At 38.6% G+C, this 21,970-nt stretch overlaps 1 protein-coding gene and 1 long non-coding RNA gene across 2 annotated transcripts in view; both read right to left on the bottom strand.

Moving 5' to 3' along the window:
- Nucleotides 1-65: 65 nt before the first annotated feature.
- Nucleotides 66-21,970, bottom strand: part of SDHAF3 (succinate dehydrogenase complex assembly factor 3) — a 27,510-nt gene continuing 5,605 nt past the window's right edge. The window contains exon 2 of the mRNA XM_040548165.1: nt 66-804. Coding sequence (XP_040404099.1) covers nt 601-804 — 204 coding nt within the window. The 3' untranslated portion in view covers nt 66-600. The remainder of the gene's footprint in view (nt 805-21,970) is intronic.
- The window catches only part of LOC121065364, an 8,639-nt gene continuing 2,515 nt past the window's right edge, over nt 15,847-21,970 (bottom strand). Inside the window, exon 5 of the long non-coding RNA XR_005817011.1 lies at nt 15,847-21,256. This is a non-coding gene — a long non-coding RNA (uncharacterized LOC121065364). The remainder of the gene's footprint in view (nt 21,257-21,970) is intronic.

The following is a 21,970-nucleotide window of genomic DNA, read 5'->3' as shown; positions in this document are numbered from 1 at the left end:
TATGAATTATAGCTTTCAAAAATAATTTCTTTCATAAACCAGCAATTCCTTACAAGTCAATTTAATAACAAATCATATCTTTTATTTTAAAGCAGATTTCACAATACAGCTCAAGAAGAAAACCAACTTTCAATTTCAACAACAGTATGTGTTTCTAATACTGCTCGTTTCTTTCTGTTGAAATAAATACACTTTAGCACCACACTTTTGTTCATTGCCTACTGAATTCACATCAGAAAACAAATGTTAATTGCATCTTTTCCATCATGGCAGAGGATGATGTACAAATGGAAAGAAGTTTTGCCCTATGGGTGCTTAGACTAAAAATAAAACTTCCTAGTTTTTAAAATGTCAGTTTAATGTTACCAAATTCTTTAAGTCTCCACCTTCCATTAGGAGGAAAAAAACCTGCAATTAACATAAAATTGTTATGATTCCATTTTAGCAGTCATTCTTGCATAAAAAGCCAGAGACATCAGCTTTAGACAAGTTATGGCAACGGCAGCATCCATCATTCCACAAAAAATCACATTCTAGCCCAGCTGGAAAAGGAAGTTTCAAAATGCTTCCGTATGCATTAAAAGAATCTTTAAAACCTTTTTAGCTTTTGTGTTCTGAGTCTTTAGAAACTGTGATTTTTTTATGAGGTTTGGTAGCCTCGTCCATCAGTTCCTTCAGCTGCCCAATCTGCTCATCACGGAAGTCATTAAGTTTTTCTTCTGTGAGCTGGATTCCAAATACAGTCTTTTCTCTTGAATTTTGTTTGTCCTCATTAATTTGTTGCCGTATCAGTGCTGCATAGTTCTAATAAAGAAAGAATACGAAGGTCACAAAAATGACAAGTGCAGGATGTCAACTTTTTAAATACCATTTTACTATAATACCATACTCTTACATAACCTTCTATAATAGTCTATTAACACCAAATGACAAAAAAAAGTACACTTTCTATTGGAAAGAAAAGTTCAGAAATCTCTAACATCTCCGATTAATTTTAAGTAGATAGTTTAAAATGTGTATAATATAGGTACAGGCCCTGATGATGGGTCCTGCTTTACAACACTCCAAAGCGGCTCCCATCTGGACGTGTCACCCCTGGCTCTTTCTCCCCAACTCATTCTCTAGCTGAACAAATCCTTTGTACATGCCAGAAAGCCACAGTAGTTACGGCTTCACTTCGATTTAAAGTGTAAAAAACAAAAATTCAAAACTGGACCCTGAAAAATGTGGGGGTTTTGTTTTTCTCATGACAGAAAATGGTTCTCACCTCATTTTACCAAAAGGCAGTGATGCCCCAAGGAAAATATCTTTCAGCCTTTACAGAAATACTGGAAACAGAACAAATACACAGTATATCTCATTTTCTCCGTCTATGAATCCAGCTGAGGAACAAACAAATCTCCGGATGCTTCGATGTTTACACATTATTGTGCTCTGAGAAATTCATAGTTTTTCTGGTATCAGTGATTTGTGGAAAGGTGCTACATAATTTGCTGGTACGTAGTTCTGTAATGTAAGATTCAGCTTCTAAATAGAAGATGCACCATTTTTCTAACTGCACATGAACTTTAATGTGGAACTTCAGATAAAATTCAGAAATAAGTTTAAAAACATAAGGGGGGAGAGCTTAAATTTGTTCTTTCAGTAATGCACTTCAAAACATGATGATCGCAATTCTTCACAGGCAACGGGATGAATCAGCATGCTTGCACATGCTCTAGTTTTCACTGGAACTTACCAGATACAGAATTTAACTATTTACTAATGTCATCTTCTCTAACAGCAGAGCTGAAACAAACCCTTGCTCAGCTTTCTCAAACAAGGAAAACCACTTCATTTCTTCTTTTTTATTTTACATAAAGCTACATGTTCCAAGCGTGGTAAACCTCCTCTGTCAATCACGACACAAATGTACGACAGATCTTTCAATGGTACCTTATCCCAATTGCAGTTCACTCTCTGCTTGCACTACCTCAGAGAGGAGACAAAACTGGAGACAAACCAGCCTGCAGAAACAGCAGAGCCAGAATCAGTACATGCACAGAACCAGAGGTGTTCTCCCTTGCATGGATGGCAAAGACTGACAGTCAGGGACTACTTCTGCACCTTAGGATTTTTTCAGGTTGGCTGGTCATCTGTTTGTGTAAGAAGCTCTGATAGTCACAACCCCTTGTCTGAACCTGCTGTACCCTATCAGGCATCTACGTGAAAAAATAAAGAAACAATAGAAATCAAGCCAAACCAAAAACCCACCAGGTGAAAGGTAGAAAGAAGCCTTTGCCCCTTGCACATGACTGCCACCAGAAACAAAGACAACCAAGTCAAGTCAACCTCTCCTGCTGGTTTACACTCAAAAGACAACTATTTATCCCATGGTATGTGGCCATCCGTGTCACAGACACTGGGGGTCCCTCTCCTCACTGCGAACGCCCCAGGCTGAGAGCAGGGTATGAGCAGCACGAGGCGCAGGCAGCCAGGTCCCTGCGCTGCCATGACACGTGAGGACGTGGAAGCTCTCCTTGCAGGCAATGAAGTAAGGCAGATGCCCAACCATCAGTCTGCTTTAAAATCCTACGTCACTGTTAAATACATAAACTGTTTGCTACACAAACTCAGAAAGCAAGTATTTGCTGTAAACAATAACCTTTACTTCTGAAAATAAATTCACTTTCTGAAGTGAATAAGCGGTTTTACTCTTTTGACTCGTAAGCTTTCACAGAATGCACAACTTTATCAAAAGGGCATGGGACGGGCAACATCAGAAGTTTTTTAATACCACACATTACAGAAACGGTGTAAGCCTTGCTGTTTTCAAAGTTTAGAAGGAATTAGATACAAAAATAAGTGACAACCACACAAACAAAAGCCCCGTTCCTGACTGCCAGGTGCAGAGACTGCCATCTTGCCCAGTACCTGCTGGCAGACATTTGTCTGATATGCTGATAGAGATTTGTGATTTAATTGTAAGATTAAACGGGTTAAGAACCCGTCTGCACTGGGAAGAATGGCAATCATCTTTCCCATTTTCTTCGGCATCCTCCTCAAAGGTAGGCATAACACGTAGTACGTTACATCTTAAACGATCACTCCCAAAATCTCAAAGGTTTTCATTCATTAAGATAGAAAAATTCACGATGGTCATTAAGATAGAAGCATTCAGGAAGGATATGCCTATTCACAGTAACTACCTGTACGGTTCATTTTGCTGCCAGATTTTCTCTTAAGAAGGTCTAAAAATGTTCAATCTCCCTTCTACGTGATAAGCAGTTAAAGCATAAAGCTGATGTTTTCATTTCATCCAGAAGACTATCTTCACTTGCAGCCGAATTAAAGACAACGCTGATCAAACAACAACATTACTGGGGCCAGGTAAGAAGCAGCTGCTCTGTGCCCTGTTCGTTTAACATCTCAGCCAGGCACTGAAAAATGGTATCAACTTATTTTAAACTGATTTCCCAGGGTGACATCGAAAAACAAGGATGGCCTGGCAGGCCACCCTCATCGGTCACCGCGAGTTAACTCAAAATTGCAGCATTTCAAATTCTCGTTCTGCTGCTGGGAGCAAAACCAAACACATGCTGCTGGGACTGTGGCATGAAGAAACAATGATGTGAACGAACAGCACGGCAAGGAACAACCTGTTCTTACCTTGACAGAGAGATGCTGAATGTACGATTATATGCACATTCAGACAGATTGCTGCAGCTGATTTACTGTATTTCTACTTTAAAAGAAATCTGTTTTTGTTTTGTGTTCTGTTAAACTAATTAAGTAACAGTAAAAGAAAGTCTTTGCAGAAGTGAATTTTAAATGGGGAACACACCTGATGAAATTCCAGAGCATTTTCCTATTATTTTACCTGAAGCTGTAACTATAGTTAGAAATGTAATAGAAATCTCAGAAAAATTTTACCACACGTTAGCTCAGCTTAATGCACTATTTCAATGGATTTTCATACACTCATGTACACATAAAACCATAACAACCTACGCTTCACCCTTTAAGCCCACTTAAAATATCCCATTAAACTTTTAGAAACTGTATACAGTTACTCATTCAAATACAGTTACTCATTCAAATAAGTTAGTTGATCTGAATAAACAGCTATTTTAAGTTACAAGTCCTCTAACGGGAACGATATATTAGACAACTTCACCTTTCTTTGTGTAAAGGACACGCCGTGATGACTTCATACAAATTGAGAATCTACTAGAAAAGGTGGTGAGTAAGCCCTCCTCCTGCTTTTTAAAATACTCGGTTGTATTTGAATGATACCAGAACATGACATATTCCTTGCAGCATTCAGAGTTTCTTGTGTGGAGAGTCAAAGCAGTAACTGCTGGGAAAAGGGCACCGCAGGAAGGTAGGTGGGTACCCAACGCAGCCCAGGACCCTTGTGGCACAACGTGGTCGTGGGCAGATGTCCCGCTCCGGCTGGAAGCCTTCACTGAAGGTGGGAAACCAACTCTCTTCTGGAGGCGTCAGGCATTTAAACCACCTGCGCAGCCACTACGTTCCTAACACCAAACCAGAGGCAACTCTCGGCAAAGGGAGCATTCGCCAGCTTCCAGCACTGGCTTAACAGTGCTCCTGCTGGGAGATGCCTTGGGATTTCACATGTAGCATGGAAAACACCAACACCCAAAACGTTCGAGGCCGAATGTTTCAGACCTATTGCCACAGACAATGCTTACATTCAGAGGCTAAAATAAAGCCTCTAAAATTGCATTTAAAGAAAGCACGAGTAACAAGCTGATCTTCAAAAAATACGGCTGATATAAATTTTACAGGTATATACAAGTCAGAACTACTGACAAGCTTATTTATGACAGAAATCAATGTTTTGCTTCATGTTTTCTTGTTGTAACACCTCCTTTATTACGCTGCAGTGCAAAACCCATCAACAAAATGCTTAATATCTACTAGAAGAGTTGTGTAAAGTTACACTAAGTTCTCTGGTTTCCAACTCAGGAAGAGTTTCCCATGTCACAAAACCCCAGCACGACCCTTCATCAGCAGGGCTGGGCTGAAGCAGCCGGAGCTGCAGACCTGACACAGCACCGCAGCCAGCACAGGCTGCAGCAGGTAAGCAAGCAGACGTTCTTCAACTGCTGCCTTCACGCACATTGCCTTACTACTGCCTAAATAATATTCTTATGCTCCCTGCATTCACACGCAGACCTCTGCTGCTCGAATTAAGCAAACTGTAAACCCCAGCTCTCAGGCCAACAGGAGGGTATGAAGTGAAGCACCAGTGTGGTTAACGCAGAGGATAGCAGGGACTGTGCTATAGCTGCAGGCTCGAGCACCTGCTCCTGATTTACTTATATTGAGCGAGAGCACTTTGGTTATAAGTGCCCCTCCTACTTAAATAACAGTTTACCACATTCTGACAGCTTATAAAGAATAAGATGTACTTCCCTGACACAAGTTAAAAAAAATTCCTTTCCGTTTCAAATTTCAGACATTTTTTACATTTTCTGTTAATAATGTAAAAGCTCAGTTAAGCATAAGTTAGGGTGTCATGTATAAAATAGGTAAATTTTATTCAGAGGTTTGCTAAGTATAGAAAGATGAACACTTAAATAAAGAGACTGAGTAGCATATATGAGCGGTCATACAAGCACCAAGCTGAAAGTGTAAGCACACCTAAGAATCAAGACTGCTATCAGGACGGGTATTTGACTGTTATTAAAACTGAAATGTTACTCATCCAATTGAAAAGAAAAAAAAAAGTTCTCATATATTGAAGGAAAGCTCATTTTTCCAGATTATGTGGATGTACTTTTTCCTAGTCCAGAAACAATGTCAGACCCAGCAGCATCCTGCCATGAAACACAGACAAAAATTGCAGTTCCTTTGTATCTTTACAAAACTTTGAATTCCGTGGTATTTTAATTTCTGAGGATGAAAGGCCACGTCACCATTTCTGATGCACGGGGGTAAAACATTTCTCCAGTACAAAGTTCCTGGCTTGTAAGGACTGGAAACAGCCAGAAAAAAATGTTCTGAAAGTTGAGCTGGAAAGAAAAGCCCTGAGAACTTTAAGAATACCAAGTTTTCCCAGGAGACTCAGGAAGGTTGCTAGAATATGTGATTATCAACCAAAAGTTAAGGGTGGTGATCACAGTAACACAACGATGCACATGCTGCAACTATACTGAAATGGTTTTGTTCTTTTTGGTTGCTTGCTTGTTTGCAGTTTGGAAGGAGTAAATGAAAAATTGTTCAGCTAAAATGGATCCAGAGAATATAATTACGTAATACCTAGTAATCAGCATGGAGAATTATTATTTGATCAGGAAGGTATAAATAGACTACTTTCTGAGCACAGTTTACTAATGTTGTTAAACTGGAAGAAATGACATTTGTTGAGAGGAATGTGAAACAAGTTCAAGGACCAACTCGGCTTTGCTTATAGCTTAAATAATATGCTGTTTTAATACCCTTTTTTCATGTAAGACTTATGAGATCATAATTGGAGGTAAAAGTGGGAAGCCTATGGCCTGACCATCAAGGTAAACATATACCAACTCTATTCAGTCAAAAGAAGAAAGGAATGCAACACCGTTACAGTTCATCAGAGTGACTTTACTGTCACTTGTGGAAAAACAAGCTGTGATTAATCATTTCTTTCTGGACGTACAATACCGATGTAAGTATCGTGCCTCAGGGCCAAAATCTAGGTCACTAAAAGCTTTTTGCATCATCTGGTCACAACCACAGCCTTTGAGATCCGTTCCACTTACGTTAATAAGCTTCATCGCAGGCCTTAAATAGAAAGCTCAAGCTCATTCTAGTGAAGGAGGAAGGAAAATTCAGCACATACTGGATAGGCAAAAACAACCCTTTAGAAAAAATGAGTTGACCAATTAAGTTCTGAAAAGAGATCGAGCTGAAATGTAGATACAGCATAAGAAGGGGGGCAGGAACAACAGGCGGGAGGTAAGCCAAAAGAGATGGTCACATGAATGGGTTCCAAAGGCTCGCCAAGCTCCTGCAATGGTCTTCTTTCCTTGGACAGGCTGCAAAATTCAAACTGTAAGCTCCCCCTAAGCCTAAAAATAACTTATTTTATGAAAGAAAATTCTTCTCTGAAGCACAAACCAGTGTTTGAGAGGCTTTTAAGTTGGTACTGGAGACAAAAATACTTGAAGAGAAATATGTTAAAACACCATTGAACTTAACTGAAGAACAAAACACAACAAATTATTCAGTCTAGACCTTATCTGTAAGAATTAAGATGAAATTACAGCGCTACATATGACAAGCCCTAAGGCTGTTGTGACTGGACAAATAAGCAGCAGACCAGAAATGTCAAACTTCTTTCAAGAGCATTGTTTCATGTTTTTAAACAAATCCTAATAAGTCCTCGACTATTTGAAAGATGGTTATTCCCTGACTCAGTTCATATTTTGATTTGACTTTTTTTTAATGCTGTGTATGGCAGCTTTCAGGCTCATTAAACAGAGCTGTCCTGTGCACTTTTTTCTACTCCTGATGTTTTGTCTGGCAAATCGTATGCTACAAACTCACAGAAAAGTCAAGGATTTATCACATGTGGTTAATTTAAAGTGGGGCAAAGGAAAAGACCTGAAGTGATAGTATCAGTACCTACTTTAGGAACGTAACTTGTTCAATACATCAGTTATACTGTAATACTTCTAATTTAGTATTAACCTAGAAAATCTTGGCAAAGTGGTTAGCAGCAGATAATTCCAAGACAAATATCAGCTTAACAAGCGAGTAGAGACATTTCAGGTTTTTAAAAAATATGACTGTTTTAGCAACATAATCACAACACTACAATTAAAGCACACAATACAAACATCATCTACAGACTTCCGTACCAATTCTTTAAACAGGAGACAATCACCTTAATTTTTTTTTTTTTTTTTTTATTTCTTTGAGAAGTATTACTTCCAGATTTTCAAGGAAGACAATGATTTCACATCTAGATATTTGCAAAAGGAAAATAAAGCCTGTTTCCAAGACAACCACATTAGCTTCCAGACTGCTAGATACTAACCAAGAACATGCAAAAGATTACATATCCCAACTGATGACGCTTGAAAGACTCAACATGCATGTTCTTCTACTCCGTTTATACCCAACAAAGCACTTCAAGCACACATACAAAAGACACTCAGCATTCTTATTTTCTCCATTACTCATATTCTTGTACACTCATTAGAGCCAAACCTTCCAATAAACTAACGATGAAGAACTCAAATATAAACAAAATTTTAATCCGCAAACAGGCATCCTGCATTGATTTCAATGTCACCACAAATAACCTTTCTGTCGAAAGTGCACTGAATTTTTCGCTGTAACGGACCCGCAGAAGAATAATGTGATTGAATGAATTATGTAAAAAATCATGGTCGCTATTTAATAAGCAAACCAGAAGGCCATTAACATAAAAGTCAGATCCATTCCTCAGGACAGACAGAAGCATCCCCAGTTTCAACAGAACGTATTTTATGTTCCCTGTTCCCATGCAATACAGCGGTCTCTCTCCTAATTTAGCAAAGCAAATTTGGCAACAGAAAATCCGGAGTCAAAGTCTGTCCCCGAGGCTCATCTCCTTGGCCAGCCCTGCCGTGGTCCCTCTGAAAACTAAGCAGAGACACAAGCCCTGCCTGGCTGGAATTACCACCCTGCAGAGGCACTTCAAGTTTATCTACCTGCTTCTTCAGCAGAAGCGTACATGCATATTTCACGGAGTGCTCTACACAGAGCACTGTGTAGGAGACCAGCCTTCAATAAACGAAAGCCTACGTACAGGTGGACTCACAAGCTTTCAGGAATAAGAAATATATTGCCGCTAGGAAATGCAGGTGAATTCTTATAAGGGTGCTACCTAGACAAGTTGGACATCCTGTCTAGTAATTTTTAAGTCCTACTCTATAGCAACAACTCCATGTAGTTAATCACAATGATTTGGTTAAAATTCAGTCCTCCTTGTTTTCAAATAGCACTAATACAGCATTTCCATGAAAATAAATGCATACTGATATACCCGACATTCTTTAAGACAACTACAACATACTAGTTTTATCTGTAAACTCACTCTTGTGGTAAAAAAGGCTTATTAATGCAATTAGCTTGTATTTTATACGTGGCAAAAAAATTAACTCACTAGTTTCTCTGCTAGACCTGGGGCATATTCTTTTAAAGTTCTTGCTGCTGAGCAGCAAAAGATGCTAAATGACATTCACATTTTAGACCAGAAATACATTTTGTATGTACATAAACTTACCATCACTTAATGAAATTAACAAAACTGCTTACAAAATCTTCTACACTCTCCACGCAATAGAACAAATCACAGCACTTCCTTTTTTTTTTTTTTTTTTTGACTGTACTGCTCTCAAAATTGCAATGGAAGGGTCTTTACTGTTTTGCTTTTCTTCAAATATAATGCAGCCAGAAAGTCTTCTAATATAAAGCTGCAGACAAAAAGATCAAAGAAATTAAAAGTTGCCTTTCTAAACATAATTCTAACAGTGCTGATTTATTTTTAATTTATTTTTATTTTTTTCTGGTTTCTCAAGGTCAAGAAATTCTAAAGCCTGCAAATTTATGCAACCTACCAGGGTTTTTAACTTGCAGTCTGCAGATTTCAATACAACCTCTGAACTACTTCAGAAGCAGCCAGAGAAGTTAACTGAAAAAAGCAAATGTGCCATTGCTATGTTTAAGAGTTGCTATAAATGAGTATCATCTCTACTGACTACATCATCAGAGCCCCAAATCTGGAAAATGAAAAAAACACCAACTCTGTAATCATCTGCAATCCACTATCTATTTATCCCTCTACCCAATGGCTCTGATTAGGAGGATTTTTATAGCATCTCTCACTTTACAGCAAGTATGGGCTGAGCTGTCACAGAAGAGCAAAAGACTAGAAGGATTACGTACAAAAGGAAAAAGGAAAATTCACTTATCATGGAATCATAGAATAATACTCCGAGTTGGAAGGGACCCACAAGGATTACAGTCCAACTCCTGATCTGCTGAACAAGTTTCAAAATTCAATAAAGTACTGTAGAGAGAACTAATTTGAAAGTGCTTCTGAAAAACTCCATAAAATATTCTGTACTTTTCTTCCATAAAATATTTCTATACTGTTCTTCTGAAAATCAAATATATATATCAAATTCAAGCCTGAACACATTCTCCAATAATCTCTCATACAACAAATACTTCAAAATGAATTCATCTAAATCTTCTCTTATTGCTTCTTTCTTGTTTCTACCACGGTAAAAGGCTTTTCTACTATTAAAGGGAGCTTGCTTTGAATTATCAGATGAGAGGGAGAACAGGGTGGGGAGTAAGAAATGTACGAAAATCAAGGAAGTCAAATAGTTCAGAGCTGTATTTACTTTGAAATGAACACTCAGTTACCAAAACCTTAAGCTTTCACTACAAAAATTCAGGCTGCCTGCTTATTCCTAAAAATTCTCACACACTTGGTATTTCTCCTTTCCTCTGTGCAACCAAAGGCTGTCCGCTACCAAGCCAAAATACCCATCCGACTGGAAATAAGAGCAATTTGCTTCTATCATTTAAAGGAAAGGATCATAAAACGAATGAGAAAACACCAAAGTCAAGAAAACATCGTGGCAACCTTTCACAAAAACAAATACACCCTGTGGAGACTGGTCACACTGGCTTAGTCCTGCTCTCTGGTGCTTTCCCAGCTGAGCGTGATGCTCTTCAGTTTCAGGTGAAGAAGTATTAACATTCGGACCAGGAAGGGGCTGCCTGTACGGAAGATAGCAAGAATGGAAAGTGCGGTGTATTAGTTCTACTTGTGGGTCAAAGATTCCTGAAATAAACTACCTCTGCTCTGAGTTAAGTGGTAGCGTTTACTCATTTCGGTGTGGCACATCTGCATCCCTTCAAATTTCTCTTCTCACTAATACCAAGACACTTTTATCATTAGTGTGAATGAGAAACTGCTGCATTTTTTTATTTGTACTATATTAGGAAACACGTCCTTTTTCTACTGTGTATGATGACCTGGAAGAGAAGAGTTTTCAAACTGACTACATAATAAGCTCTAGAAAAATCTCTATTTGCCATCCACTGATAATATGAATAAATAGGTTGCCTCAAGGTTTCTACCAGTCAGGGAGTATTTAAACTAGTCAGAGGTCCCAATTTGTGCTTCAGGACTTCTCAGCATTAAGGACTTATCTCAACTTATATTAGTACGGCTTTAAAATTACTCCAAATCTGTTTATATGTCAATGATTTTTGTTCGCTAATCAAGAAAAAAGTGGAAAAGAAGGCCTGATGTTTATCTCGAGCAGGTATTTCTCACTCTCCACACTGTAGAATGGCTTTTGGACAACTAAATGTCTCTGCTTTGTAATTTAGGCACAGGATTCACTACAGCGCTAGACCAAGACTTAGACCTAACACAAAAAACTCTCAAATAAGCTACCTACAGACACCAGCAAGGTCATCTTGAATAACATTTACATCACCTACCAGAGATGCTTACCCTTGAACCACACTGATGGTAACTTAGAGGTTTTTTCCATAGCATGGCTTAATAGGTACTTTTAATGTCCTAAAACAGGACGACGCTCAAAACAAGACAGAACACTGGTATGAAAAAGAGACACTAGAAGACCGATTGCTCCTATGTTTCTTTTACACACTGCTTACCTCCAGATGAACTTCAGGAACGTACATATCAGAAATCAAATCGCATCACTACAACAACACAGGCTCAGTCAGGAGGATTTGCCTATTATCCTACCCAAAAAAAAAAAAAAAAAAAGCACCAAGCTCTCCTAAAATAAAGCTTAAGAGAGATAGCAGTGGGTGGAAGAACCAATGACAACACATCTTCTAAGGCCTTTTTTGTTTTGTTTTGTTTTCAGTTTAATAGATTGCACTTCAACAACTTGTTTTGGGGTGAGGATAAAGACTGGCTAACTTCTGAATTTCATCCAGAGTGAATGAACAGACACATTGTCAATGCTGTTTTGAGAGACCAATTTGAGACATGGTTATAAAACCCAAACATTTTATTTAGTTAAATATGATTTAAGCTATAGAAATGTAAAATCCCTATAATGCTAATATATAGGTTTGTAGGCATATCCTTATACATATTTTCCTTTTGTTTTTTGTGGTTTTTTTTTTGGCAGAAAAGCAATGGGATCATTTGTATTCTACTGTATTCATTTATGGGGAAAAAAAAAAAAACACAAAACAGATCTCCTCATCTTCACTGAACTGGTTGTTATACCTGCCATAGGAGTGATTTTAAAAATAATAGCTTTGCAAAACACCTTTCTTCGCAGAACCCAGAACCACAATGTTTTATTTCCTCGGGTGGGTGTTGAATTTCCCTAGTAAAGTTCTGCCACTAGTGCTGTCAAAATTATCACATGTATTTGAAATAGCTTTAGGATCCTATCTTCCCTCACAAACACTGCCTAGAAGCAATCTAGTCACAAATGACAACAAACAAAGAATACTCAGGAGAAAGGAAACCTTTGGCAAATAACTTGGTAACGTGCGCTGATCCTCCGCTGTACCAAAAGCTTTAATCAGCAAACGGGATACGCTGAATAGCACAAGGGGCGTGAGAAGTCACCTAACACAACAGAATGGGAACATCTGAAGGTGAAAAGAAAAGACAAAGCCAAATAAAAAAAGCTCAAAGTGCTCATTCATACTGCAGTTAAATCCATTACACGCTGTTGCATGCTTTCTGTTAGACTGCTGAATACATTCAAGTGAAGCCCCGTTAGATACCGGTTTAGCTAATGCATCCTCAAACTGTAATGGCGTGAAAGACATTAACTGGAATTAGGTCCCTGATATCACAGAATTGGTTTTCAAACAAAAAAATCTACACAGACTTATACACTTAATTAAATCCTACCTATACCTGTTGCTGTGCTCTGGAAGTTTGTATTTGTGTGTAAGTGCACAAATGATACATGGAAAACAAAACAGAAGAAGTTAACAGCGATGAAGACAGCACTTCCATCCTGTATAACACGGTTTTCCAAGTCCTTGCTAACTGCCATAAAGGTTTTTTCATCAGAGCTGTGCTTCATAATAACACAGTAACTCTCATTGTTTGTATGTTGAAAACCCACATCATTTGTATGGCTGATTTTGGTGTCACAATACGAAATCTCGTACACTAGCACATACTAAACATCGTTGAAACACACAGCCAACACACATCCACATCATCACGTTACATGCAAACTAAACAAATGATTAACCAAAAATTAACACAGCACGATTTCAGTTACTAGGGATGTTGCTCTTGGACTGCAAACAAGCGATTAGCTGCACAACAAAGGATGCTGACGTGTGCCAGTGACCACATACCTTGAGAGTACCGAGCTCATGCTTGTACTTCAGCACTACCTTGTTGTGAATGTTGATTTAAATTACGGCTTTCTGATTGCTATCATTGTGATTAATTTTGCTTAAACTCCAGAAACTTCAGCAATTTTCCCAGCTAACATCAGGAAACTATGCTCTAAGTCAAACCTCTTCTCCATGTCCTCTAAACCAAACTAAAATCACACGGATAAATGTAATAATATGGTTTGTATGTCAAAAAAAAAAAAACAAGTACTGTAAGCACCACAACAACATGTATTTCCAGAAGTAAACTCTTCAAATAAGAAAACACAGGTAGACTTGTAGTCTTAAAAGAATGAAATTACACCAAGGTTCTGTGTCACAAAATAATTAAAACATTTAAAATTCTAGCAAAGATTTGGACGCTATGAAGCAAAAGCAGAAATGACTTTCTGCTGCTGCTAAGTGCTTAAATATTACATGCAATTAATCTCATTAAATATGTGAATATTATTTTCAGTTAATGGATAAATATGAAAGATCTCGCTAAAATAATTTTTTTAAGAAGTTGGAAATTAAAGCTGCTTTCCAAGAACTTCCCAAACTCTTATCCAATTGTTTATTCCTTAACGGAAGCGCCTTCCAAGTGTCAATGGCAACACGACAACAAAATTCTTCAAGTTTGCTCGCTAGGCAGCATTGTTGCAAAAAGTCTTCAAAACAGGCAAATTATTGAGTCAAGCACATGTTCAATAACTGAGATGGGAAGTTTGGAGCAATTCAATTTAGCAAAGACAAAATGAAAACTAGAAATCATTTAACAGATCCCCTCCCGAGTTCTGCCCCTTTTTCACCCAGTGGTGCTACAAACCACAGCACGCTGGAAAGGTGCTTATTTTATCCAACCTACGTACCAAAAGTAGAGTAATTTCAAGACTGTTTTCCTCACTAACCTAAAAGCTCTCCAGACGAATCAGTTTCTTCCGGGTATTGTTGTATACCAGCAGTAATTCCTAGGCAGCCACCAACCTGGTACACCACTTCTCCTTAAGGGAAGGAATAAATTAACATCTAGAAAATTCAGCGTGTGAAACACCTGTTAACACGGAATAGTCAATACTGGGTCATGCTACAGGAAATATCTTCAAAAGGAGAAGCAAGGTGGTTCTGATCCCAAATGAGGTCAGAAAAAAAAAAAAACTTTGTCCTGAAAACAATGAACGAAACAAAATGCAGAATGGAAAATTTGGAAAAATTTAAACGACAACAAACGCAAGGCTTAGAACCCTAAGCAAGCCCATGTTATCCTTTATGAAAACGGGTTATCGGTGAGTAATTATTAAATGAAGGCTGATTAAAAAAAAAATCTTGAATAGGTTTTCAAACTGCACACACACAAAGTATTGCAGAGTATCACTTTATATACAGTCAGTGGTCCCATTCCTGTTTCTATCAATTTGTTAGTTAAATCCTATTTCAGACCTTGAGTTTTGATATACAGCCAACCTCTACTGCTTGATGGACACATCAGTCGCAGAGTACCTCAGAAACACTATTCCTTATCTCCCCGTCTCTTACAAAACGGCTTCACAGCTGTTCATCCAGAATCAGACAACATACACTCAGGAGAAGCACCTGTAGCTGTCAACGTTCACCCTTCACTTAATTGTTCCATTTTAATTGTTTCACGGCTCTCCACTGGACTAAAACATTTTTAAGCATGCCTTTATCTTTCTCCGCTCAGAATAAATCAAACACAGATGACCACAGAAATTAAGTTTACCACTGGAGAAACGTACACTCAAGATAATTAAAACACCCTAGCTTTGAATCATCTCTCGCACAGAAAGTTAAAATTTAAGAAGCAAAGCAGAACAGCAAACATTCACCTTGCAGTTACAGCTCCGTCGGCCAGCCGAGGGCTATCGATGCTGCAACACCAACCACGAGGACTGCAGCAAGCAGGTGAGGGCTGCATCTGAACAGGTTCTTGGGCTCCTTTCTAGCACAACTTTTAGAGAACCCAATCTATAATGGCAAGGAACCCCTTTCCAGGAAACATGCAGGAATGCGGTGATACCAGCACAGATGGCATCCCCCAATCATCACCGTTTTCCCACCAGCAGAAACGAAGTGACTATCATTATTTTTAAAGTAGGGAGAAAAAAAAAAAATATATATATATATATATATATGTTACCATGCTCTTCTCTTCCCAGTAGCATGAAACCAGACCCTTTAAAACAACGCAGAGAGGTGGATGTGTGTGAAAAACCTCCAGCTGTGCAGCCATAGTGGGAAGTGAAAGCCTTTTTGTTACCACACGGACAGAAAGGATCAGGGCTGGAAGGATGGCACCCATCACCTCAGTCCAGGCTCTGCCATTCTCAGCCACATTTAAATTCCCAGCAATTATGAAACCAGTCTTCTGCTGCAGACGTCTGCAGAGACATGACAGGCTCTATCCACATCCAAACATCAGCTGCTAAAAAAAAAAAAAAAACGGTGCATGTATTTTTGTTTAAAGTTTGGAGATAGCAAAATGGCATTATTCACAACCAAGGACATCTCATCAAATGAATCCCCTCCCCTCCTCCCAAATTTATCCCAAAATCCCGTCCCAAAATTAGAAAAGACAAGAGTACTCTTGCCTAGGATTCCTTATTTTCAGGGCACTGCTTCCTAGTACTTTCTTGGCAGATAGGCTTACAACTTGGCCAGCTTTTTTCAACGTGCCTCTAAAAGTTTTATATGGACAGGTCCTGCTGAAACTCATTGCGACCTGGGCTTCTCAGTCACCTGCCTTGCTACAGGCTTTCAGCAATCTTGACACAGGCACCTCTGTACCACACAGAAGCCCTCCATAAAGATGCTTCTTGAGCCCCAGGAGTTCTGGGTCACCACCTACGCAACCAAAGTAGTGCACTACACCTCCACACGGAAGAACAAAAGCAATTTATTCTGCGTATTGCCATCTCCCCTGCCATGGGATTTAACGCATCAGCAGGAAACAAAACTTTAACCAGCTCCTCTTTAAAAGATAAATATTTAATTGTTTACGGCATAAGCTGTTCTTATCAAGGAAAAGAAGGGCAACACCAGGCAAACTGCCATCAACATTTATAAGAAAAAACAAGGTCCACCACAACTGTTTTCCTCTATCTGGTCCATTTTGGGGAATCTAGTCTCCTGCTTTGGAGTGGCATCTGCTGGCAGACAGGCACTCAGCAGAAATCAGATTCAACAAGAAAAAAGTAAATAAATCAGTATTGTTATTATTCACAAAGTATCTTTCATTTCCTTCTCGACTGAGCACACGATGTTTTTTCTTAACAATGTAAATTCTTTCAGTTATGTTATAAGGATGGTGGAATTGCCGTGAACCAGTGACATTGTTAACACTGCCCATTAAATTGCTTTTCACTAGTCAATCCGCAGCAGAACCGGCGGAAAAAAAACACAGCTACACAAGATCTCATCCCTGTAAACCACTAAGGACACAATATGCGTTTGTTATTTAATTAAAACTCTTCACATCATGGCTCTCAAATCCTTACCATGACCCACCACAATGGGTGTTAGAAAGCTTGCCAGTACGCTTCACTGAGAACAATCAACTGGATTTAAAAATTCAGGAGGTCAAGAAAGCAACTGGATATCATGTTTTGCTGTACACCTTAAAATGAATTCTAAGCGTTAAACCAAATTTAAACTCCTGTAAATAAAGCACATACACAGAGCAAGGTAAGTCATTTCAACACGAGCCAGAATACACAAGTGTGCTTGTACCACAGCCTAAAACTGATCTCTGCTTTTCTCACAAGCCACAGTTCCTGTATCTGTGTCAGACTACAGCTCTTTGGTCTAAAATATCACGGTGGTCCACTGACACATGCCTGTGTTCATTCTGGAATGGGCAAGAAAAAAGTCCAATATTCAGTTTAAATGTTTCAGCCATTTCCAGGAATGAAAGCAGGAACAAATATACTTTTAAAATTATATTTTCCTTTTGAAGAAAACTTCCTACTCTTAAAAACACCATGCAATACCAATGTACTTTGCAACAGAGTCTAAAATTATTTTTTGTTGTTGTTGTTGTTTTTGTTGTTGTTGTTGGTTGGTTTTTTTTGGTGAAGACCATACCCATATTGGGCTACGCTTCCAGAAACATGACCAATTTAAAACTCAGTGAATCCTTTAAATAAACTAGACTAATTAAAAAAGATTTGTGCCTATGTACTGAGGCTCCATCCCCTCCAGGCATACTATGCTGTGGCCTACTGTGGCTGACTGGGATTTTTCATGACTCTTCTCAGTTGCCAGACCAGTAGGATGGAACCAGGTCAGGAAGCTACAGTGTTAGTCACCTCCTTCCCGACACCCCGGGAGCAAGAAAAGGTGTGCTTTGATGTCACTGAAAAAGGACACCTGACACCAGATCTGCAGCCCAAGAACTGGATGGTTATCTGACTACAATTACCCAACGCTGACTTCCAACATCCACAACCATTCGATTGCTAGGCTTAAAAACTACGTGAGTCTGCTGTTGGTAAACGCAAACCAGGCTCGAAGAAAGTGTTGGGCTCCAACTGAGCCCTGGCGTCCTCATCGCTCCTCTGGGGACGCGGTTACAGCACATCCCACCCCCCTGCCAGCCCCCAGGTGGAAAGCTGAGAGCTGCTGTGCACAGCAATCTCATCTCAGCAGAGCCCAGGATGCAGCCAAGGCACGTTCGGGTATGGAAGCACTCGGGGTCTTTCCACTGGGCAGAGAACACCTGCTGTAAAAACCTGGTAGTGGTCTAGATTACAAGGTGAGAACTTGGAGAGAATGACTGTCAAGGGAAAAAAAAAAATACGACACGGTATGCCAAAAACATTCATCTATTAAAGAATACACGAAAATTAAAGTATTTAAGGTAATAAATGTGCCGTCAAGGCTTAAAAGGAACAACAGAGGAAAACCTATTATGTTGGACCATTTAATCGCAAAACGATGAGGAAAAAATACTTCGAAGAACTGCCAGAACTTTCCAACTCCAGGAAAAAAGGGACTCTTACCACATCAACGTCTGCTGTGAAAGTATAGTCACACGCTGGCAATCTATTAAATTCCTAGAAGGTGATGAGGATTTTTTTTACATAAATATACCGGAAGCTGGCGCAGGGTGTTTATGTTAGGCTGGTTTTCTGTAACAGGTTTGACTCAACTGCAAATCCAATTGTGAAAAGCGATCTGAATGAAAATCCTACCAAAATGAGAGACCAGCTCTGTAAAAAAGGGAGGGTAGGAACGGATTACATGGGACATCGTTGCAGAGAGAGAAGACATTTCTCAAACAGAGAAAAACAACAACAGGCTTCAGAAAAGCAAACTACAGCACCAACAGGGAGCCAGAGGGTAGCGAGCCAGGCAAACACTTTAAGGGATAAAAGGGTGGTGTAGGTGCCCCTTTCTGTGACAAGGAATCAGAGGGATCATCACTAAACACTGCAAACTACTCAGGCTGGTAGCAGCCTTTGCTGCTGGGGTAGCAAACTACCCCAATGCACGTCAAAACCAGAAAGCACCACAAGAGACTATTAAGGCTACACCAGGTGGAAAGCACAGACCATTTTTTGAATTAAAAAGCCTTCTCAAAATCTGAAGCAGTAGTTTAATGACTTTCAATATGCATTTCAGTACATATTTTAACAAGAATTGAATCTGTGAAAATCCAACTTTGTATCAGAAAATACAAAGCCCTGCTTGTTTCTGGTATGGGAACGTGCCTTATAAATTTGAGTATTTGCTGCCATCACGCGTACGCTTCAAGAACTGCAGTCTGATGAAGGACACTTCTGATGTATCAACGAAGTCAAAAATCAGCTGACTATGTTATGAGGGCACTGCAGCCTGAAGTTTGAAGGTGCCAAACCCTGAAAGATTGCAAATATAATATTCAAATATTTATTATATTTGTATGTACTATTTAAACTCAATTCAATTATACAGCCCATGTGCCTTCCACCATGCAACTGTAAAAGGCAAGAGACTGATTACGTGCTAACTGATGTTTGGTGGTCTACGGAAGATAAACCAATTGCTCTGATTCACTCCATGCAGACATTAATACCACCAGCACAATTCCGTACCTTCAGTCAGGCCATCTCAAAAGAAGCAACGGTGATGGGGAGATGTCTCAAGTCTCACCCTCCTACCAGGCCTCAGAAAAATGGGAAAACAAATCAGAGAACGCTGCAGTGACCTAATCATCTGCCCACTTCCTCTAAATTATGCAACAGAATAACTCCAGAAGAAAAAAAGAAAAAAAAAGCATAAAACTATCCATTTCATATTGTTCAGGAATTCCCATGTAGCAAGAGAATAAACATCTACTTTTTATGGATCAGTTGCTAGTCATTCTTGGAAGATGGTGCAAGATCTATTTAGAAGGTATTCTACAGGTTTAGCTAGTTAAGAGAAAAAAAAAGGGCATCATGCTGTCTTTTGCCTTATTCTGGTCTGTTTTTCACTAATATCCTTGCAAGAATAACAACAACAAAAAATGGAGCATATTAACAAGAGCATATTAAGCTCCTCACATATCACTAAGCCTTAAGATATAAAACTTAGTTAAGTCTACTCGCAAGATTGCTTGTAACTTAGTTCTAGCATAATGATCATTTCATTAAAGAAAAATCTCATTAACATTACTTTTGGAATTAACCTTTAAAAACCAGGAAGTCCAGCATTTTGTCAGACTTAAGTTTTTCCAAATCACAGCCTTCAAAAATGTGATTTTTAATTAACAGGCACGGAAATAAAAATATTACAGGAGAAATTTTCTGCTCAGTGTATTCCAAGGAGTGGGCTGCAGTATTAACAGTAAGCTATCAATTAGAAGATATATAGCTGTAGGCAGAATCAGCTTCAGTGGACAGCCAAAGCTTTCAGCATTATGAATGCCAGAAAAAAAAAAAAAAAAAAAAGAAAAATGGTGCTAAATACAAGATTATGAAGTTGAAATTTGAGGTTGAGCTTCTTGCAAAAACACAGTTGATTAACTCACACTACTATTAGCGAACTGTATAAAAGAGCCTTGATCCTTTAATGGGTTCAAACACATTAGCTGTATATTCAGACATGCTACATACAAATCTGGGGCTTTAAAAATCCTTCAATTTGTATATCACTTGTGCAGATACCTCATACGATGCCGAAAGGTGAAAAAACAATTCTGCAACAATTATTTAGATGTGCTCCAGATTCCGTTTTAACTCACAGAAAAATACCAATTTTATGTCTACACAGAACAGAAAAGCACATCCATACAGTATAGGCAATTACAGCACTCATAATATTATTGCAGTAATTACAAAATATGGTACTTGACAGCACTTGTGGAAAGTTGGCAGTGTTTATAGTGTTGATAGTGGAAACGCACTGAAAACACAGTAACACCTACCACGCTTACAAAACACTACAAGCTGACAATATTCACACAAGTACCAAACAAATGCTGCAAGGAAGGTGTCAGTGACATACAAACAAGTGGAAATCCTGATAAATTTGCAATTCCAATTTACAGCCAGTTTGTCTGTTTGACCCACTACGAAGTCAAAAAAAATTGTGGATCAATTATCCGGGTTATTATCTTCATGTGAAAACCTACACTGGTACAGATTTTTTAATTCTACTGTAAAACACTTATGTAAGAAAACCAGACACTGCTAGAAGAGTAAAATGAGGACAAAATAATCTGAATGCCCATCTCCTCTTCTCTGATTTTAAGTCATAGAGGAAACAAGGAACCTAACAAGACTCATACTTGTACACATACAACTTACAGACAACTTTTAAGACTTTTTTTTCCTGTAGACCTGTACTGAGTTAAACTTTTTGAAATGGCCGCCGAGGAACTCTGAAAAAGCAGAATAAGATCAATTTACAGCAGTGAAATAAACTGTTAGATTAAAAACTACTCAGGGATCTGAGTGCACACCATTAAAATAATGGATTCCTGACCACTACAACTTTAATTTTATTTTAAAAATAAGGAGACCCTCAGAGTTCTGTGTTATTATGCATATAATTTTTGTCCTTAGGCTATTTCCTAATTTTTAACCAAATACACAAGTACTACGACACATTACATAGCGTGGTTGTGCATATGCTGCGCCTCACATAGCTTGGACAGAATTTTATACAGCCACTAGATGGAAACCTGAATTACTTTTTAAAACAACAATTCTGCAAATGTCATTGCTGGTTGTGTTTCTACGGGGTCTGACATTATTGCTAGTTTCTTATTTAGAGATCTAATCACATGCTGACTTTCACAAAGCTGTATTCATTTAAAAAGTGTCCACGAGCAGGCATACACAGAATTTCCTCTGATGTCCTTGAATCTGAAAGCATTAATGTAAGCATGCCTTGCTGATTTCTCAAAGAGCGAGCATACTAGAGATTCAATCTGCTCATACAGCAATTTCAACTCTTCACTCTTAAGCTATAATTAATAAAAATTGCTGTACAGTTTGAGTTTAATTAATGCCACACTTTAAATATCGAAGGCAAGCTATACGCTTTATACATGATAAAGTCATCTGAAATTTATAAAACTACTTGCACACCA

This window comes from Cygnus olor, chromosome 2 (assembly GCF_009769625.2).
Source record: "Cygnus olor isolate bCygOlo1 chromosome 2, bCygOlo1.pri.v2, whole genome shotgun sequence".
In the NCBI taxonomy this organism is placed as follows: domain Eukaryota; kingdom Metazoa; phylum Chordata; class Aves; order Anseriformes; family Anatidae; genus Cygnus; species Cygnus olor.
This window is presented reverse-complemented; position numbering and strand designations above follow the sequence as displayed.